This window comes from Doryrhamphus excisus, linkage group LG1 (genome assembly GCF_037039965.1).
Source record: "Doryrhamphus excisus strain RoL-2023G ecotype Guam linkage group LG1, RoL_Dexc_Guam_v1.1, whole genome shotgun sequence".
NCBI lineage: Eukaryota > Metazoa > Chordata > Actinopteri > Syngnathiformes > Syngnathidae > Doryrhamphus > Doryrhamphus excisus.
In genome coordinates this window covers 8248238-8267452 of record NC_136357.1, presented here as the reverse complement: position 1 = coordinate 8267452, position 19215 = coordinate 8248238, and the positions used below count along the sequence as shown (strand labels likewise).

Here is a 19215-nt window from a genome sequence, read left to right as displayed (position 1 = left end):
ATGAGGATAAGCGGCATAGATAATGGGTGGATGGATGCCTATACTCGTTACGGTCCACTGGTGCACAATGTGGTCTTAAAATAATGTTCTGTTTTTTAAACTATATACTTGCTATTGTCAACTGTTTTTTTAAGGTCTTATTTTTACAACAAACATTTCCAATGCACCTCTATGTGGAGTTTGCATGTTCTTCCTGTGCATGTGTACGTTTTCTCTGGGTACTCCGGTTTCCTCCCACATTCCAAAAACATGCTAGGTTAATTGGCGACCCAAATTGTCCATAGGTATGAATGTGAGTGTGAATGGTTGTTTGTCTATATGTGCCCTGTGATTGGCTGGCGACCAGTCCAGGGTGTACCCCCACCTCTTGCCTGGAGTCAGTTGGGATAGGCTCCAGCATTCCCACGACCCTAGACCCTAGTGGCATAGAAAATGGATGAACACATTTCCAATTTCATTTCAAAGCTGTAAAATACGCTGCTAAAAATTGAGCCAATGATGTAGTTGCATTCCGTGTCCTCAGGGTGGCAGTGCAATCTATATATTCGGTATCAGGTCAATTTGTGCTACTTTGACAAGTATAAATGAAAACTGTTGTGTGATTTTGTGAAATGTGGACAATTTGTTCTCTTCTCTTAATTCGTACCATTATCTGTGTTAGTCAATTCAACATGCTGGCAGCAGATTTTTCTTCCATTTTTTGTGTGGATGTATTTTTTTAAATACGAGCTGTTGATTTTTCTTACTCCTGTCACGTGATTGTCTTCAAAACATGACAATACCGCTTGGATCTAAAAATAATCTTACATCTCGAGAAATGAATTACATTGTGTCTTTGAGAGCAGGTCTCTCTTAAAATTCGAAATATCTCACATTTTTAATACCCAACCTATCTAGTTAAAAATAAGCTACATTTAAACATTTGTTTTTCTTTGTTCCCTTGCTTCTCCTCAGCTTTGTATTGCACTCTATTAAGTCACAACATTATAGGGCACTTGAGTATTTCAATATTATTGTTTACATATAATTTTCACTCTGTAAGACTGTTACTGGATGAGAGGGGCGGTACATTCTGTTTAAAGAGACCAATTCATTAGTAATAATAAAGAAGGATCTGTGGTGAAAGTGTATGTCATGTCACGGTTATTGATAGCTTGTTATCATAGGCTGTCCCATAACCGAGACATCAGTGGGCGGGGCTTGAGCTGACATAAAGTGTGATGTTGCTGCCATGCCTTGACGCTAGCAAACACAGCAAGCTCACTGAGGAGCAACCTCTGCGTCTCACTCAAAGGTATGGCGATATGCCCTGTTTGTTTTGTGTGCCCCCAATACTAACCCTGTGGTTATGTCCTGCATTTACAAATATTGCCTAACCTGCCCCAATTATCCCAAAGCTCTTTCATTCCTTGTAATCCCGCTGCATTCCCAGTACTTACTGTTATACTGACTAGCTGTGTACTCTAATATGAGTTTCACTGAGTTTAAGTTTGTTTTCATGAGAGAGACGGTTTAATGTTTTCTGAAGTGAAAGTAGGTCCGACGCTGAGATGGAATGCTTCCCAAAGCAAGCTGGGACATGCGTTCACCAGGAGTGACTTTGTGTGTGTGTGTGTGTGTGTGTGTGCAGGGCAAGAGGAACAGGATTTAAACAGTGTTGCACAGTGGGGAGATCATCCTTATCAATGAGGACACCTGGCATGGCGCTTTTTAAACAGCAGCTTGTGGAGGACTTCTACGACATTGGAGAGGAGCTAGGAAGGTGAGTGAAGTGCTTCAGTGTACTGGTGGTCCTATCTGTGTGTGTGTGTGCTTGCTGAGATTGGGAGTGTCTCCTGTGTTGAAGTGTCAGGAGGTCTAAAGGGCAAAAGCAAAGGCTCTTAGAAAGATTTGATGAGCTGTCTTTATGTGGATGAGCTCCACCTCAGGGTGGAGGTCCAATGTGCTGAATGAGACTTGAGCAGACACTAATGACAAATGCAAATAAGGAAGTTGGCAGAGTGCATTCCCTAGTGAGGAACCTGTGTGTCCGTTTAGCTGTGACAGACATGTTCAGACGATGGGAGGGAAAGGAAACCCCTCTGAATATTTCACCACCAACCAGTCCAAATATTCCCTTTGACCCAATGTTTGCCATCTGTTGTCATACCCTGATAGACCAGACTAACTGGAAAATAATGTTTCATTTGGATATTCTAATAAAAGGAATGGTTTCTTCCAGAGGTCTTCACTTGTTATCTTCTGTTGCATACAGTATTTCGTGGCAGGCAAGAACCTGTTGGTTTTGGTGCTAATTGCATGTGTTTGATGTTGTTTCCGAAATACCTAGACAACTGATCTACATACATTGTAACTGTTTACTGCCATAAACATTTATTAAAACACTGCTAGTTTCTTGTGAAAATGGGACTTCTCGTAAGTAGAGTGTTAGCGCTGTCGTTATTAAACTGTTAACAGTTTTTTTTCCATAGGAAACAATGTAAATCCAATTAATCGATTCCAGACCCTCAAAAATATTAACACAAAACATTTTTAGTTTACAACAATTAGAGTTTTACAGCCAGATAAAAATGTTGAATGCATTTAAATGGTGAATGTGAATGAAAGGGATAAAGGGTAGGGGTAAGAGTGAGCCACTTGGATGACACCTTAATAATCTGCTGCAAATTATTTTTTAAATTCAATAGTGTTTCTCATCTTCTCCCAAAGGGCTGGTACTTACAATTTTCTTTGTCCCCATGGTGGGTTATTTTGTGGTGTAACTGTGTTAGTTGGCAGAGAACTACAGAATCAACCTCTGATGATGTCATAGAGGGGTGACAATGATAATCTTAGTGGGGGTTAAGAGCAGCCTGGTACGTTTTGTAATAAAGACATGTTACAAACATGCAGTGTATTAATAACGTGACAAGACAGAGTCACCAACACGGGGGAGTTTTTGTTTGGGCACTCAAATCCACAGAAGCATATGTGGGCCAACAGACAAGTGTGCCTTACAGCCTAGGGTTAGGGTTTAAAGTTCAAATCTAAGTCCATCATTGCCCCGAGGTTTGTAACCTGATGATAAGGTTGGAGAAAGAGTCACACGGTGACTGATACGTAAAACTTTGTCTTTGTTTCTGTGCGCCACAGACAATGATTTTAGTAGGAGAATGTTGTTTTGCATCCATACACTGATCTGTGTGATGCAGTGACGAAGTAAATCTGCAAGTAAATGTTCACGTACTTCATGTGACATGTACTTCTGAGCGAAAATGGATGGATACTGTTGATTATCATATTTGTTAAACTTTTCCTTTCAATTTGGTATGGGTTGTAAACCCACACTTGTACAAGTACATCACAAACTCTCCAAACTCACCACACCCTGCCAAGTGTCTGGTCCTAAATGCTGCACCAATCGAAAGCTTTTTAAGCGCAACCCTGGTGAGACACATTTTGCAGGGTGCAAAACTTCTATCACTCTCACGAAGACAGGGAATCCCACACACGGCAGACGTGCTTGTTCTTAATGCTGCAGCAGGGGTGAAGGGGAAGTATTGGCCAATGTCGATACTGTCCATTTTCACTGATATCGGCCCTTTTTAATACCACAAGATTCAACATAGCAAAGTTACGTGCAATAATATACGAGAACCGAAAACCGAACCACAAGAAAACTAGGGCTGGAAAACCAAAGTTCCAATTGATATGACTTTATTTTACGATATTCAAATTTTTTTTGGGCCCTAATATTTCTTACAATGGAATGGATGGGACCGTTCCCCAAACTTGTCCATTTGTAATTAAAATCCTAATGTTTTGCAAGCAAACTGACTTATGACAGCCATCACAGACTCTCCTTCAAGTAAATTCCAGAAATATGAACATTAATCTCATATAATCTAGCGTAACATCACACACTGACATTTGTTGTAATGAACCCTAATTGGGTAGTATCCAAGTAACGAACACAATCTTGGATGCCTCCCCACAGCATGGGGAGGCAGCAATTCATGCAGATGAATTAAATGAGCACGAGCAAGCAAGCAATGAGTGGGAAGCTACATTTGGAATAATGGTATAAATTATTATTTTTAATTAAGGTTTATCTGGTTTTGTTCTGTGACATTGGTTAAATTCCAAAGTGATGCATATCTAAGTGTATTTAATTAAGTGAGCTAGTGAGCCTCTCCATTCAGAGCAACACACGTTAATTAGTGCAATCCTTGCAGCTGTCCACACCGTATGGAAGTTGAATGTTTCTCTTGGAGGCCTTCTGCCTTGGCGTGGCAACATCATGTGACCTGTAGTGGGTGTGGGCCACCCTCGCCTATTTATTCACCTGACTTCAACAGTTTCAGATGGTCCAGACCTGTCCACTGGTCTCAGAGGAAGTAAGGGAACCTGAGGGAGGGGCTGTGCTTGGTATTTAATGTCCTGTCCTCCATGTAAGTCACTTCTAGTTGTCAGATTTAAATCTGTGTTATGACTGACGCAAAACGTTTCTGGTCAAGCAAACCACGCCTTTGGACTGACGTGTCTTAATGTCTGACTGCTGACTCACAGACAGTTGAGAAGCTGTTGCGCAATCACTTCAAAGAGAAGTTGAGAGAAATGAACACGATTGATGGACCTTTACCTGTCAAAACGATGGATTATGTCATGACCATATTTGGGCAGCACAAACATTCTGTACATTACTTTTCGTGGATGTTAGTTGATATGATGGTCAATAGGGTCCCTTGGGGGGGATTTGGGAAATATTTCTAATGTCAAAGGTGACTGATGTTGGCACACATTCTCTGGTTCAAGTTCATCCAAGGGGATTAATTTAATAATGTTTATTATCGTAGTTATAGTTTGCCGCGGTGTGCATATGGTTGTATTAATATCTGGTATTTGTATTTCTGGAAATACAAAGTATTCCTGTAATAAAAACCTTTTGTATGTAAATGTAAAACATCTGTTGCACTGACACGCCATTGACACATTATAAAAACAAATGTGTCAACGTAATAAGTTATGATGTTTCCCTCCTGAACAAAGCAAACAAAGAAATATTTGTAAATTGCAGCCAAGAGAAATGTTTTCTTCTTAAGTCCTCGTGGAGACGTTCTTAGGCAAAGTGAGCCCATGCTGCTCTCACATGTGTTAAAGTGTACAGAAGTGACGAGGAGACTGTAAAAATGCTATCATTGCATGATGTATGTGGAGCAGACACAGTGGGTGCTCACATACAAGGTGTTTCCCGGAATACATGTGCATGTCGTCCGCTTATAGGAGACATTCCTGCTGGATGAGGGATGTGTTTATACAGTGCAGTCTGACAGAGGGAACTCCATGCTGACCGTTCCTGAGTTCCCGTCCAACGAAGGTCCTCCCGACACTGTCAGCAGAATCTCACATAGCCCCGCCTTCCAAAATATGATTTGTTGACCTCTGACCAAAGCACAACCGGAACTGTTTAAGGTGCTTGACAATTTAAGAATCTTTGACAAAGACAGAAGTGACATTTTATACGTAGTAGTGTTGGCACTGGCAGGGTACCTCACATTATGATGGTGGTAGTCACATAGAATGAGAGGGACCCAAGTGGAAAAGTGAGGTTACAGAGAGAAGAGATACAGAAGGTGGAGAATTTTAAGTACCTGGGGTCAACAGCCCAGAACAATGGAGATTGTGAAAAGGAGGTGAAGAAGCGTGTGAAGCCAGGATGGAACGGGTGGAGAAAAGTGTCAGCTCAAATGAAAGGAAAGGTATACAAAACTGTGGTGAGACCAGTCATGTTGTTTGGTCTAAAGACAGTGCCACTGAGGAAAAAAGAGGAAGCAGAACTGGAGGTAGCAGAGGTGAGGATGCTGAGGTTCTCATTGGGAGTGACCAGGATGGAAAGGATCAGGAACGAGTACATCAAAGGGACATTACATGTTAGAGGCCTTGTAGATAAAGTCAGAGAGGCCAGACTGAGATGGTTCGGACATGTCCATGTCCATAGTACGAGGCATAGAGGAAGACCAAAGAGAGGAGGTATATGGATGTACTGAAGGAGAACATGAGGGTAGTTGGTGTGAGAGAGACAAATGCAGAAGACAGGGTTGGATGGAGGAGATTGATTTGCTGTGGCGACCCCTGAAGGGAAAAGTCCAAAGAGAAAGAAGAAGTCACCAATATTTGTATAACTAATATTTGACTAATATGGTTGCGAACAGCACTTGGTCAGTTCTGTGTTGATCTGTGTCACATGACCCTGGAGGTTGCTTGTCTCTAAAATGTGTTTTACTATTGGGTCGGCGCCACTTGCCCATGCATTCCTTCAACCTTGGCTGTGTATAATGACCTTCAGCTGTTGGATGTGGAAAAATCTGTGGCGAGATGCCGCTTTCGGTCCCACCGGCCCGGCTTATCGGGCTAAAACGTCCGGCACGCTTAGCCTCTTGTGGAATACCGCTGGCAGCATCACAGTGCTCTGTTACTGTACACGCTACTGTAAGAGTGACTCACATTCAGGGCATAAGATAAGAGAATGCCCTCCCTGTGCACGTGGCGCCATGCATGTTTTACATTCATCACGCATCATGTCCTTGCCTTCTATAGTTGCACATCTTCCTCTCCAACAGAAGTGGGAGACAAGTCATGTTACTAGAACAGCTAGAGGGAGTATTGCAGTATTCCCACTCTGTCAAGCATCCCCTCCCACACTTTTCAAGAAGAGCTGTTGTAATCTTTTCAACACTCCTGTTTCTTCTTTCAATGCTGTCTGCCTGGAATCTGACCATTGCTGCATCTTAAGCTATAGCCTGATAGTGGACAGTGGACAGTTGCGGGGCTGCTGGAGCCTATTCCAGCTGTCTTCGGGTGAGAGGCGGGGTACACCCTGGACTGGTATGTTAGAATACCTCACTTGTATTAACTAAGTCCAGTGCTCCATTCTATCTTGGTGAGCCTTATCATAGTGGTTTTATGGTTAAGAAAAACCTGAGGAGACTAATAGTATTTCAAAGATAAATCAAAACTAATCAGCAGAAGATTAGCACTTTTATGCCATTATGTATTATTATATTAAAAAAAACATGCTTCTCTCACCTCTCACCTCATTTGCACAAATTCTTAAAATGTTATTGGAAAAGTGACAATAACATTTGCCATAATAACAACTGTGAAGACCTGGGGCCGCATGGTGGCCGAGTGGTTGGCGACTCCAAATTGTCCTTAGGTATGAATGTGAGTGTGAATGATTGTTTGTCTATATGTGCCCTGTGATTGGCTGGCGACCAGTCCAGGGTGTCCAGTGTGCCTTAGCTTATCCACCTCCATTATAAACATTATTACAGAAAAAGGGTGTGTCTCAAATGCAGTCCCACGCACTCCAAAACAATGACGACAGAGGTCATTTTAGTTAACTTAAACCACAAAGATGATTGCAGGAATCTAATTTGACTTTATGACTTTCTGCTCTGCAGGCATTCTTCTATGCAGCAGCAGTAAAGAGATGACAGGTGGAGAGCTGCAGTTATTCTTAGCCCAGGAGATAACTATGATAACAATGGACGCAAAGGGAATAACCACACATAGCTGCACTGCTATTGCTATTCCTCAGTATAGTCAGCTATAGCATAAACGTTCAACTGCTGTTACCATGAAATCATATGTAGCAACAAAAACTTTTAATGCCCTAATGAAAAGGAAGTCAGTCAGACAAAATACATCGTGCAAATATCATTACATTGCTACTATTAACAAAGCATAAAAAAATAGCAGCATCTCAGAAGTACAAACCTGAGCCCCAAGGGGTTTACTAGCCTACAAAAGCCGGCATCTTCAACAATGGTAAAGAGCTGTTTGTACCGTGCCATCATTTGCATGATGAAATCATATATCGCTTTACCCGTCTGGTCATCTCTGGCAAACATTTTTGCATTTTCAAGGAACAGGCCCTGGGTGTCTCCCTGGAGTTTCAGGTGGCTGATAAGGTGTGAAATGTTTGGATCATTTGGCGAAATGTCTATCTTGTGTACAAGTATACTCAGGGGAAGTTACGACAGCCGTTTGCAGTATGTCACAGATGGGGAGCGCTAGATTTGCTCTCGCTAACTAACCCACATGCAAAGTTTGGGTAATCTCGCCTCACTTTTCGGTGATCGCAGCCATTTTTAAATGCAGCATGATGTCATCATTCCTCCTATGGGAGCAATAATTATCATGCAGTTCTACATACTGTTATAACATCACTGTGATGAAAAAACGCAATATCTGCTGTATGTAGTGGGGCACTGCCCCACTGCATACATCACTAGGAATAATTCTGACACTTTTTGGGTCCACTACTTTTCACACTTACTGTGTCATTGTGCTGTTTTAATGATGGATGCTTGTCATGCAACTCAGCCTCTGCTGCATAAAGTATGCGGCGCTGGGATGCTTTGTTAGATTTAAGATTGCAAAAGTTGCCGCTAATAATGAAATGTGCTGGCGTGAAATGATGCTGTGTAAGAAGCTTGCTGGAAAGAAATACTAAGACATGATCCCTGCTCTGTTGTGAAATCCTCTAGAGGATTGTTTGATACTTGGCAGGAAGTTTTCAGGCGTGGAAGGACAGCAGCTCAGCCTTCACAGACAGCCTGTGTGATTGTTCTTAAACGGGAAGTGATGGATCATACTGCAAAATATCACCCTTAACTTCCTCCCCGACGTTTGTGTCCACCTTCTGCCATATCCTGTTGACACTTGATGAGGATTTTATCATCATGTGCTGTAGATTAAAATGTGTATTTTTACAATAACAAGAACATTTGTTCCTGTGATTGGCTGGCGACCAATCCAGGGTGTACCTCACCTCTCGCCCGAAGACAGCTGGGATCGGCTCCAGCACCCCTCGCGACCCTTGTGAGGATAAGCGGTAGAAAATGAATGAATGAAAAGAACATTTGTTGACTTTCTGTCTGCAGTGGTCAGTTTGCAGTGGTCAAGCGTTGCACAGAGAAGCACACAGGCCTTGAATATGCCGCCAAGTTCATCAAGAAGCGCCAAAGCCGGGCCAGCAGACGAGGCGTGAGGCGGGAGGAGATTGAGAGGGAGGTGGACATCCTGCAGCAGCTTCAGCACCCCAACGTTGTCGCACTTCACGATGTCTACGAGAACCGCACAGATGTGGTGCTCATCCTGGAGCTGTGAGTCTCTGCATCAGTCCACAGGATAAAACAATACAATTTGACATGATGACAATCACAAAGCAGCACATTGTTGTCATTCCTTTACCTCCTTTAACTGCTCCAAAAGCATCTTTTTCTTTGCTTTAGAGTCTTAAAGGGACTATGCTCATTTTCGGCCATTTGTATTGAGGACTCCCATAGAGCAGCTCCACACAATAACCCACACAGAAAGCTTTCTCGAGCTTCAAGAATCTGCACCTATTCCATCTGTACATCCTTGGATTTCCAAAGCAGTCTGTTTTAATTTATTCCACCCACAGCCTGCCTCAAGTGATTGGTCCCACTCAGCTTGTACAGCTTGTACCCTTGGCATATAAGGAAGTCCAGCTCACTGTGATGTCACAGTGAGTTAGAACAAAAACTCCCAGAAACTGAGTTTCAGGTTATGTTAACTACTTTTTCTACTTTTATGGCACTTAAGAATGCTGAAATATTACTAAAACATGGCCTGTACAGTTACTAAAGGTTTTCTAATGAAAATGGAGATAAGCCATAACATATTTATTTTACTGGACAATAATGAAAGCCAACTTAAGCTGCACTGCTTTGATACAATAGCCTAGTTGTTGTGTCAGTTTGGCCAGTGAGTTTCTGTGCCCCTGCTTGTTGTTTGCCCTCCTTTCTGTGGCCAAATACGTATCTCTGCCAGAATCGATAGAGCCGTCAGGGAAGAGGGGCCCAGTCCGCATCCAGTCGGGACTGAAACTTGATTTATTCAAAGCAAGAATAAAGCGTTTGACAGCTTTTGTCAGCAGCGTGACCTCACCCAGTGCGTCATTCAGTCAATCATGTTTTCAATGTGACCGCTAGCTGCACAAAGAACTTAATGTATGTGGGGCTTTTCACCTATTCTTTACTATAAAACAACGCACAGAGCATTGAATCATGCTGCAAGAAGGGCGGGCTGATGCAAAACAAGCAAGAGTAATAGCCAGAAGTATGCCAGGCATCCTAATTGAGCACATCCCAATCCTGAAAACACTCGGATAAAGTTGAAGGGCCTCCAGCGTGAGTCACTGAGTGTGTATCTGTATGTGTGTGTTACAGTGTTTCTGGTGGAGAGCTATTTGATTTCCTGGCTCGCAAGGAGTCACTTTGTGAAGAGGAGGCCACTCAGTTTATCAAACAGATCCTGGATGGAGTCCAGTACCTCCACGCTAAGAGGATTGCACATTTTGACTTAAAGGTACAAAACATTCATTGTCATTTGTGGGAAAATGTTGCTGTACGTATCGTAGGAACTAATGTGAAATATGTCTGATGTAAGCACGGTTAGGCTATTGTGAACCACACTTCCTTCCTGTTTTCTGAGGTCCAGGCTCTCAGATACAAACACTACAAGGTTATCTCATCACTTTTGCAGAGCAGTGTCACCCACGCTACACTCTCACAGCTCATGTCCTGTTATTTTGTAGCCATAGCACTGCATGTTATGTATGTTTGTTTACATGGTCTAGCAAATGGTTTGACCTTTAATGCACTAATGCATGTAGGATAGACACATATTTATGTATAATATGCCTCGCACATGTCTCATTTGACTCAACAAAGACAAGACAACTGAACACAACATGCAGTTTTTAAATGGAACTTTTTATTATTATTAAGGGAGAAAAAAATTCCAAACCTACATTGGCCAAAATTAGCAGCAACAATTGCAATCAAGCTTTTGCGATAACTTGCAATAACTTAAAGTGCTGTGGAAAACTCTTAGCCCACTCGTCTTTGTGGGATTGTTGTAATTCAGCCACATTGGAGGGTTTTCCAGCATGAAGCGCCTTTTTAAGGTCATGCCAAAGCATGGCAGCATGACTAGGCAACTCCATAGTCTTCATTTTGTTTTTCTTCAGCCATTCAGAAATGGACAATGGACTTGACAGATGGCCAGACATTCTCCTTCAGGATTTTTGGTAGACAGCAGAATTCATGGATCCATTTATCACAGCAGGTCACAGCAAAACAACCCCAGTCCATCACACTACCACCACCAAATTTTACTGTTGGTATCATGTTTTGTGGATAATGGCTCTCACTCTGGTTTGCTGGAGTCCCAAAGCTTTAGAAATGGCTTTATCGCCTTTTCCAGACTGAAAGATCTCAAATATGGGGGGACAATCAGTTTTGCACACAAGGCCATGTAGGTTTGGATTTTTTTCTCCCCTAATTTGAAAAATGGACTTTGTGTTCAGTTGTGTTGTCATTGACTAATATTTTAATTTGTTCGATGATCTTAAACATTTAAGTGTGACAAACATGGAAAAAAAGAGAACTCGCGAAAAGGCCAAACACTTTTTCACACCACTGTGTATATATATTTTTTAATTACAGACAAGGTTAACCTTGCTTATAATGTTTTTTTTATTGTTTATTTTGTTTTTATTATAGTCATTACTCTGTGCACCATTTTCCTTGTGTTTTATTGGGTGCTGTACAGCAATTTGGGTAGTTGGAAATGTGCTAAATAAATACATTTGACCTTGACCATTAATTACAGATATTGTAATTAACCCACTAATTGTTTTTGGAAATGAATATTTCCATTTAATGCTATAAGAGGGAATAATAGTCTGTCACATAATTTTCAAAGTGCTGTGTAACCTTTACATATAATTTACAGTAATAAATGTGTTCAATAACATACACTGCAATGGTTTTCCTAATGCTTGCACAAAAGGCCCCTTCAAGAAGGTATTTCGTAATATTTAAATTATTACTATTACGATGTATTGAATTATTATGTTGTTATCAAAACTGGGGAGTAGGTGACGAATAACTGTTGCATTTGTTGACTTCAGCCTGAAAACATAATGCTGCTGGACAGGAATGTTTCTCTACCACGCATCAAAATCATTGACTTCGGACTCGCACACAAGATGGAAGCCGGGGCAGATTTTAAAAACATTTTTGGAACCCCCGAGTTTGTTGGTAAGTGTTTTTTGGATGTACATGTAATAGTGTCTGCGATGTGAAGTACAGTACATAAGTCCTGTTTGTGATGCAAGGTGTGTGTTTATTTTGCAGCTCCAGAGATAGTCAACTATGAGCCCCTGGGGTTGGAGGCAGACATGTGGTGCGTTTTTAATTCCAGTGTACACTTTGCACCTACAATATGTACAAACATGCTTTAATATTGTGTTTTCTTCTTACAGGAGCATCGGGGTCATCACCTACATACTGTAAGTTGAATGCTACAGTTAAAGTTACAAGGACAAACAAGATCAATGATGAAATTAATTTTTCTTTCAGCTTGAGCGGTGCATCACCTTTCCTCGGCGACACAAAGCAAGAAACCTTAGGCAACATTTCCGCTATGAGCTACGAGTTTGATGAGGAGTTCTTCAGCAACACAAGCGAGCTGGCCAAGAGTTTTATCAGGCAGCTCTTAGTGAAGGACACGAGGTACAAGAATAACAACGATGGCTCTTTCACAGACAGCCACAATGCACAACGACACATCTTGTTCTTGTTGCTTTCGCATGTGTTTCCCATTGTATTGCACCTCTAGGAATTGAAAGCTATACCGTGTGCATTAAGCCCAATGTGATCCAGAGGGGGTTTGCATCACTGTGTTTATGCAGCTGCATTTTCTTGCTTTAGGAAACGGATGAGCATACAAGACGCCCTCAACCATCCTTGGATTAAGGTACTGTGTGTGTGTGTGTGTGTGTGTGTGTGATGCTTTACACTGTAAGAAGTGTGGTTGTTTCGGCTACAAGAAATGACAGCATGAGTAGCTGTAGCTCTGCCATTGTGTGTACCTGGGTGTACTTCACAGACACAATCTTTGAGATCACAATTAACGTAAACTAAAATATGCACTGCATCAATGATTAATATCAGTGATTAATATTTTGTGTAATAAAGTTACTTATTTATTCATATTTGTAAAAATCTATCTACAAACTATTACAAAATTGACCAAACTTGTATTCTGTATTTTGAAAACAAGAAGTAAACAATTCAGTAGTAATTGCTAAGAATCAGAGAAGGAGTAGGATTATTAAATAAACTCTACTTCTTTTTGGACATGTGCACTTGTGATGTTTGAAATAAACTAAACCATTGCAATTACACAATAGGAACGATGTATTGTAAGCATCACTCAGTATGATGCAATGCTGCTCTGCACTACAGCAAATACAATAATATAGTTTGTTTTACCGTGTAAAGCGTATCTGAGTTTTTGAAAATAAACAAGACCTCACTAGATTGCAATGCAGGTATCCTGTATGTATGTTTCTTCTTGTTTACATTGTTTGCCACACCATGCCACCAACCATAATGCAATGGAGAAAAGACACATTTTGTGCATTATATGAAAACTTTTTTTTTAAATTACAGTATGATTGATGAATGTTTTGGAAATAACATGCCCTAACCTGTGAAAGGCTTTAAAATTATGACAAAAGGTAATATTTTTAATGCAGCATGTGTCCACTGTTTCTGGACTGTACTATGTGTTTGGAGTGCAGGGGTTTGTGTCTGGAGGCTGTGCCCATCCTGCTTGAAAATGATTTCTAATATTGTGTACAGTGTTTGTATTCTTTATTTGTGGTTATCAATGTACTATTTAATATATAGTACCAATATTAAGATACATTTCAGTTGACATTGGAAAAGCCTTTCTGTGTGAAACCCCACGTTTATTTTATAATTGAATCATCACCAAATAAGTAGTTTTTTTCCCCTCACGTCGCCATCTGTGACTAACTGTTACTTGGATGATTTACAACAAGCTGTAGTTGAGGTTAATGTATAAATGCATGTGATTGTTGTTTTGTTGTGCAATGAGTGGACACCAGCATGACACCAGGAAGCATATAACACAATGGGAAAGTCCGGGAATGTCCTGTGGATGCTCTTACCTGCCATGGCTTCTGCTGTAGGCTCACACACTAATCCTCCAGAGCCACATCTGCTGGGATTCGTCTCTGCTGCCTGTGTTGTCGAGATCGGCCACTGACTCAGTGTTCCTCCATCCTTGTGTCTGAAGTCCTGTGGCCAGCCGCCGGACATCGCCACCCCGGATGCTGAGCAGAAAACTGAGCAGCTGAAGACAAAGCGTCTGAAGGAGTACACCATCCAATCCCACTCCAGCATGACCCAGAACAACACCTATGCCAGCTTTGAACGTTTCTCCCGGGTGGTGGAGGACATCGGTTCTATGAAGATGGGGGTGTCAGAAGTGGTTGGGGCCCACCATACCTTGCAGGGTGACCTGGAGGCATTGCTGGCCATCTACAATGATAAAGAAGCCTGGTACAAGGAGGAGAATGAGACCGCCAGGAAGCAACTCTCCCAGGTCCGCTATGAGTTTCGCAAAGTGGAGACCACAAGGAGGCTGCTGCAGGAGGACATGAAGGGCGTGGGGACCACTCTGGAGAGCATCGGAGGGAAGTACCAGCAGAGGCAGAGTCACCTTGACACTCTGAGGCAGGAGCTGACCTCAGAGCTGCAGTGGTTGCAGGAGATGATGGGCTCTCTGGATCTACAGGGAGCAACAACACTGGAGGAGCTGCTACACCGATCCTGCCGTGGAGAGACCCAAAAGACTTAATCGGAAGAAAGACTTTTGTTTGTATTTGATGAGTCTTAAAGGAAGACCTGCCCTTTTTTGCAATGTTACCAATTATCCATAACCCTTATTTATGTGAGACATGAAATCTTTTCTGTGCGTTCTAAAGATATAAAAACAGATAAAAAAGATGCACTATTCTGCCTGTAAAGCCTTCTGAAAAAACTCCAAAAAACGACAACAGTGCCCCCATTTACATTACGTGACCTGCATATTAACCAAGATTTGTTATTATATTATTATTATTATCAATAATAATAATATTACACCAAATAACTGCGTTACTGGTGTAGTGACACCACGTCATACCACACTGACTAGTGACTGTGTCCCATTACGTGCATTCATGAGCTACCAAAAATCTTTTTAGCTGTTTTTATATTCTTTAGAATGCACAGCAAAGAGAATGATGTGCTTTCATACTATCTCACGTAAGGATTTTGGATTATGGGCCTAATTTAAAACAAAAGTGTAGTTTTCCTTTAACATGTTATTGTAAGCAACTGACTTGAAAGTGATTGTCAAATCATGTGAACATTCAGCATGAATATAGACAAAAATATCTGGTTGTAAGCTCACAACACGGACAGGAAGAGGATATTTTGCAGCTTTAACAGACACTTTTCTAGATGGACTAGTACAAGATGTTGAAGTGAGAGGTCAGAGTTCAGAAAGTTCTTATTCACCAATGTCATCCAAACGTTCCTCAATGGATCATATTTTGTGTACTGGAGTGCTGAAACATCCCAAACCTGTGCCCACAAAATTGATTTGGAAGGGAACCATGGGGTCAAACCCCAGTGGATGAATATTGGGTTGTTGTGAATATCTTTTTGAAACATTTAAGCATTGAATTTTATTTTGGCAAGTGAATTGGCAATTTAAGCCTTCACTATGTTGTGGATATGAGGCGATAAAGGGAGCCTTTTAATGGAATGTATTGGGATATCACATTTTTAATTGATTTTTCATTCCATTTTATAATGTACACTTGGATGGTAGTTCTTTCATTCTTTCATTTATTTTATTTATTCTGCATTAATAATTTTCAAGGAGCACTTCTATTGACTTATATATTATATTTCTTTATTTATCTATTTATTTAAATTATGTTTTTCTTGGCTCAAAAATATAAAACATACAGAGTATGCTTGTAAATTGTTGGAATCTACACAATGTGCACCTTTTTGGCTTCTGTATTAAAATAAGCACTGTTAAAGATTTTTTTACAAGTGAGTTTGTGTTAAATAGATATTTCAGGTTCAATTTTAGGTGAATTTTCTCCATCAAAATGTATTCTTATATGCAGTCATTTGACTTTGAGCCCTCCTGTCATTTCTTCCCTCCCTGTGTCTCCACAGCCTCACAATTCCAGACAAGCAATGGTTAAGAGGTTGTCAGTGGTCAACTTGGAGAACTTTAAGAAGCAGTATGCCAGGCGTAGGTGGAAGGTAAAATGTCAATACACAATTACATTATACAAATATGTTGCTTATTTTGCCTTTTTTATGCATTTTTTTACAGCTTTCATTTAGGATTGTGGCTCTGTGCAACCACTTAACTCGGATCATGAAGAAGGGTCACAAACTGCCAGAGGAAAACGGGGTAAGAACATACTTTTTTAGGGGGGTGTTTCCTGAAATCCCTGAAACACTTGTGCCATTGAGAGAGACGATTTTAGTCAATGATTGGTTTATACTTGAGCTTTATGGAAATACATCTTTCAAAATAGCACAGTGGGTGAGTGGTTAGCATGTAGGCCACACAATCAGGAGATTGGGAAGGCCTGGTTCGAATCTCCGCTTGGGCATCTCTGTGTGGAGTCACGGGCATGCTGGAGCCTATCCCAACTGACAGGGCGGGGTACACCCTGGACTGGTCGCCAGCCATTCACAGGGCACATATAGACAAACAAACATTCACACTCACATGCATACCTATGGACAATTTGGTGTCGCCAAACATGCATGTTTTTGGAATGTGGGAGGAAACCGGAGTACCTGGAGAAAACCCACGTATCAATGGGGAGAACATACAAACTCCACACAGAGATGGCCGAGGGTGGAAGTGAACTCCGGCCTCCTTAGACTTTTTATTATTAAGGGACAAAAATCCAAAACCTACATGGCCCTGTGTAGGAAAAGTGATTGCCTCCTAAACCTAATAACCAAACCTACATGGGCCACCACCCAACCACTGGAATCAAGCTTTTGCAATACCTTGCAATGAGTCTCAAACAGCGCTGTGGAGGAATTTGGGCCCACTCAGAATTGTTGTAATTCAGCCACATTGGGGGGGTTTTCCAGTATGAACCGCATTTTTAATGTCATCTCAGTTGGATTCAGGTCAGGACTTGGACTAGGCCACTCCAAAGTCTTCATTTTGTGTTTTTTCAGCCATTCAGAGATTGACTTGCTGGTGTGTTTTGGATCATTATGTCGCTACAGAACCCAAGTTTGTTTCAGCTTGAGCTCACGAACAGATGGCTGGACATTTTCTTTCTGGATTTTTTTGTAGACATTAGAATTCATGGACCAATTTATCACAGCAACTCTTCCTGAAGCAGCAGCATACGAGATGATTGTACAGGTTTTATACTTCTACTGTCTTGACATTCAGTACTAGTCAAAGGTTAGAAACATCAGATAGTATGTCCAAACTCTTGGCAGGTACGCTATATAAAGCCTACAAAATCAACAGGAATCTTGATTTTTTTTTTTTTATTGTAAATTGTAAAGAGAGTTTGAAGATTGCTTGCAAGTTGCGCCCCACAGCTGCCCCTTAGGTTTCCTCACAGTCGCAGTCAAATGGGGTTATATTTGTGTAGTGTGTGAATAAGTATGTGTTAACAGTAGCTTATGTTTATGTCAGAGGGATTGCGAAAGCGACCAGGAAGAAGAAATCCTGAAGAGGCGGCCCAGGACCAGAAAGAGAAGCAGCACTTCCTGAGAGAAGCATCTTAAAAACATATCTGTCTACAACAGACACGCACTCTGCACGCTCACTGCAGCTGTTTGTTCCTGTTCATCAGCAGCAAGCATGCTATCTATGTGAATGATCTGGAATGCTTCATATCTGCCGGCATGTTACTTAGCATTTTGAAATTAGAGCTACTTTAGTTTTCTGCCGTAGTTAGATTATTGCTGACTGATGAGACAGTGTTACTTCACATCTTCAAGAATGTAAACGGCTTCCTCTAATATTGTGCAGTCTTAAATAATCCTTCAGCTGTCAAGCGTTGATAGAGAAATACTCTTCTTTTTATTGGATAGGCTGCAAAGAGGCCGGCTATTTTACAAGGCCAGGAACCATATTTGGTTACTTAATAAACAAGGGTTCAAAATGGACCTTCAATGCTTCATTGTGAGGCAGTAAAATGCAATAAAATTATGATTATAATTTTCATATAATCATTTTTTGTCTTGTAAATGTCAACGTATTCTAGTATTCAAGTATTCAAGTATTTTAATAAACAATGCATGAAAATCATCCTGTGTAAACAAAGTCTAGACATATGTAAGGTGCAACAACTTCTTAATGCAATTATGTCCTCATGACATTTTAATGTATATAAAGTGTAAATATAAATATCAGTCAAACGTCTTACCTATTTTGAACACAAACATCCTTTTTTGCTCTGTTTACTTGTATGTATATGTACAATCAAATTGTCTTTTAATAAATTCATGAACATAATTGACAAGTGTTTGGAAGTCAATTTTCACAGTCAGGTGGTGGTCAGTTTATGCCGTATTATTTTGTACGTGGTGCGGAAAATATGAATGAATGCTGGAAGGGTCATGAAGTCCATGCGCTATCACGAGGAGATCAGGGAGAAGAGGAGATTGTTATCCTTCCAGATCAGCCTGGAACAATAGTTTTAAGAAGGTGCTGTAGGACAACCACAAAGATAGAAGTAAGGAGTTGTGCTCTTGTGAATTATGTTTTGTTTAATTATTGTGTTTTTTATATCTTTATTATATATTTATATGTGTTCTGTGTACAGTGTGAGCGACTTAGGAATTAATTTAGGTATATGTCTATGATTGGAACTCATTTTAAACTCATTGGTACTGTATATTTCTTACAAATTTTGAGTGTTAGGTTGCTGTGTGATGAATTTGGCGTTCTATGTAAGAAGACACTGTGCGTTAGACTGTTAATAATATTGAGTGGCACAACATTTAAATGATTAGTAATAGTTCTCAAGTAAAGGAGTCACAAAACATAAATTACATAACATGAATTAGCTGCACCGCTTTATAAAGTTCAAAGTTTAAGAAAAAGGTGGTGACTTATACACAGGAAATTACAGTCTATATGAAGCACATCCACCTTGAACCACAATGTCTTTTACTCTTCCAATTAGTAATGCTGGTCGAGTGTAGCCCTCATTTATATGAGCTGATCAAAGCTCGGTTTTTGGCAGCCGCAGAAAGTAGGCCACTG

At 40.8% G+C, this 19215-nt stretch overlaps 1 protein-coding gene across 3 annotated transcripts; it reads left to right on the top strand.

The window, feature by feature from the left end:
* The first annotated feature begins 1254 nt into the window (after nucleotides 1-1254).
* On the top strand, nucleotides 1255-18452 carry dapk2b (death-associated protein kinase 2b). Of its 3 annotated transcripts, XM_058075407.2 has the most exons (12): nucleotides 1255-1294; nucleotides 1631-1762; nucleotides 8928-9149; nucleotides 10239-10377; nucleotides 11987-12116; nucleotides 12213-12261; nucleotides 12341-12367; nucleotides 12438-12590; nucleotides 12789-12834; nucleotides 16128-16217; nucleotides 16291-16371; nucleotides 17638-18452. In XM_058075407.2, the coding sequence occupies exons 2-12, from the start codon at nucleotides 1686-1688 to the stop codon at nucleotides 17713-17715; spliced, it is 1092 nt and encodes a 363-aa protein (XP_057931390.1). In that variant the 5' UTR covers nucleotides 1255-1294; nucleotides 1631-1685; the 3' UTR covers nucleotides 17716-18452. The 3 variants fall into 3 exon arrangements, with proteins under 3 accessions (XP_057931390.1, XP_057931392.2, XP_057931391.1); XM_058075409.2 differs by lacking the exons at nucleotides 16128-16217; nucleotides 16291-16371; nucleotides 17638-18452 and adding an exon at nucleotides 14185-14925; XM_058075408.2 differs by lacking the exons at nucleotides 1255-1294; nucleotides 1631-1762; nucleotides 8928-9149 and adding an exon at nucleotides 11866-11879 and having other exon boundaries at nucleotides 10265-10377.
* Nucleotides 18453-19215: the final 763 nt, after the last annotated feature.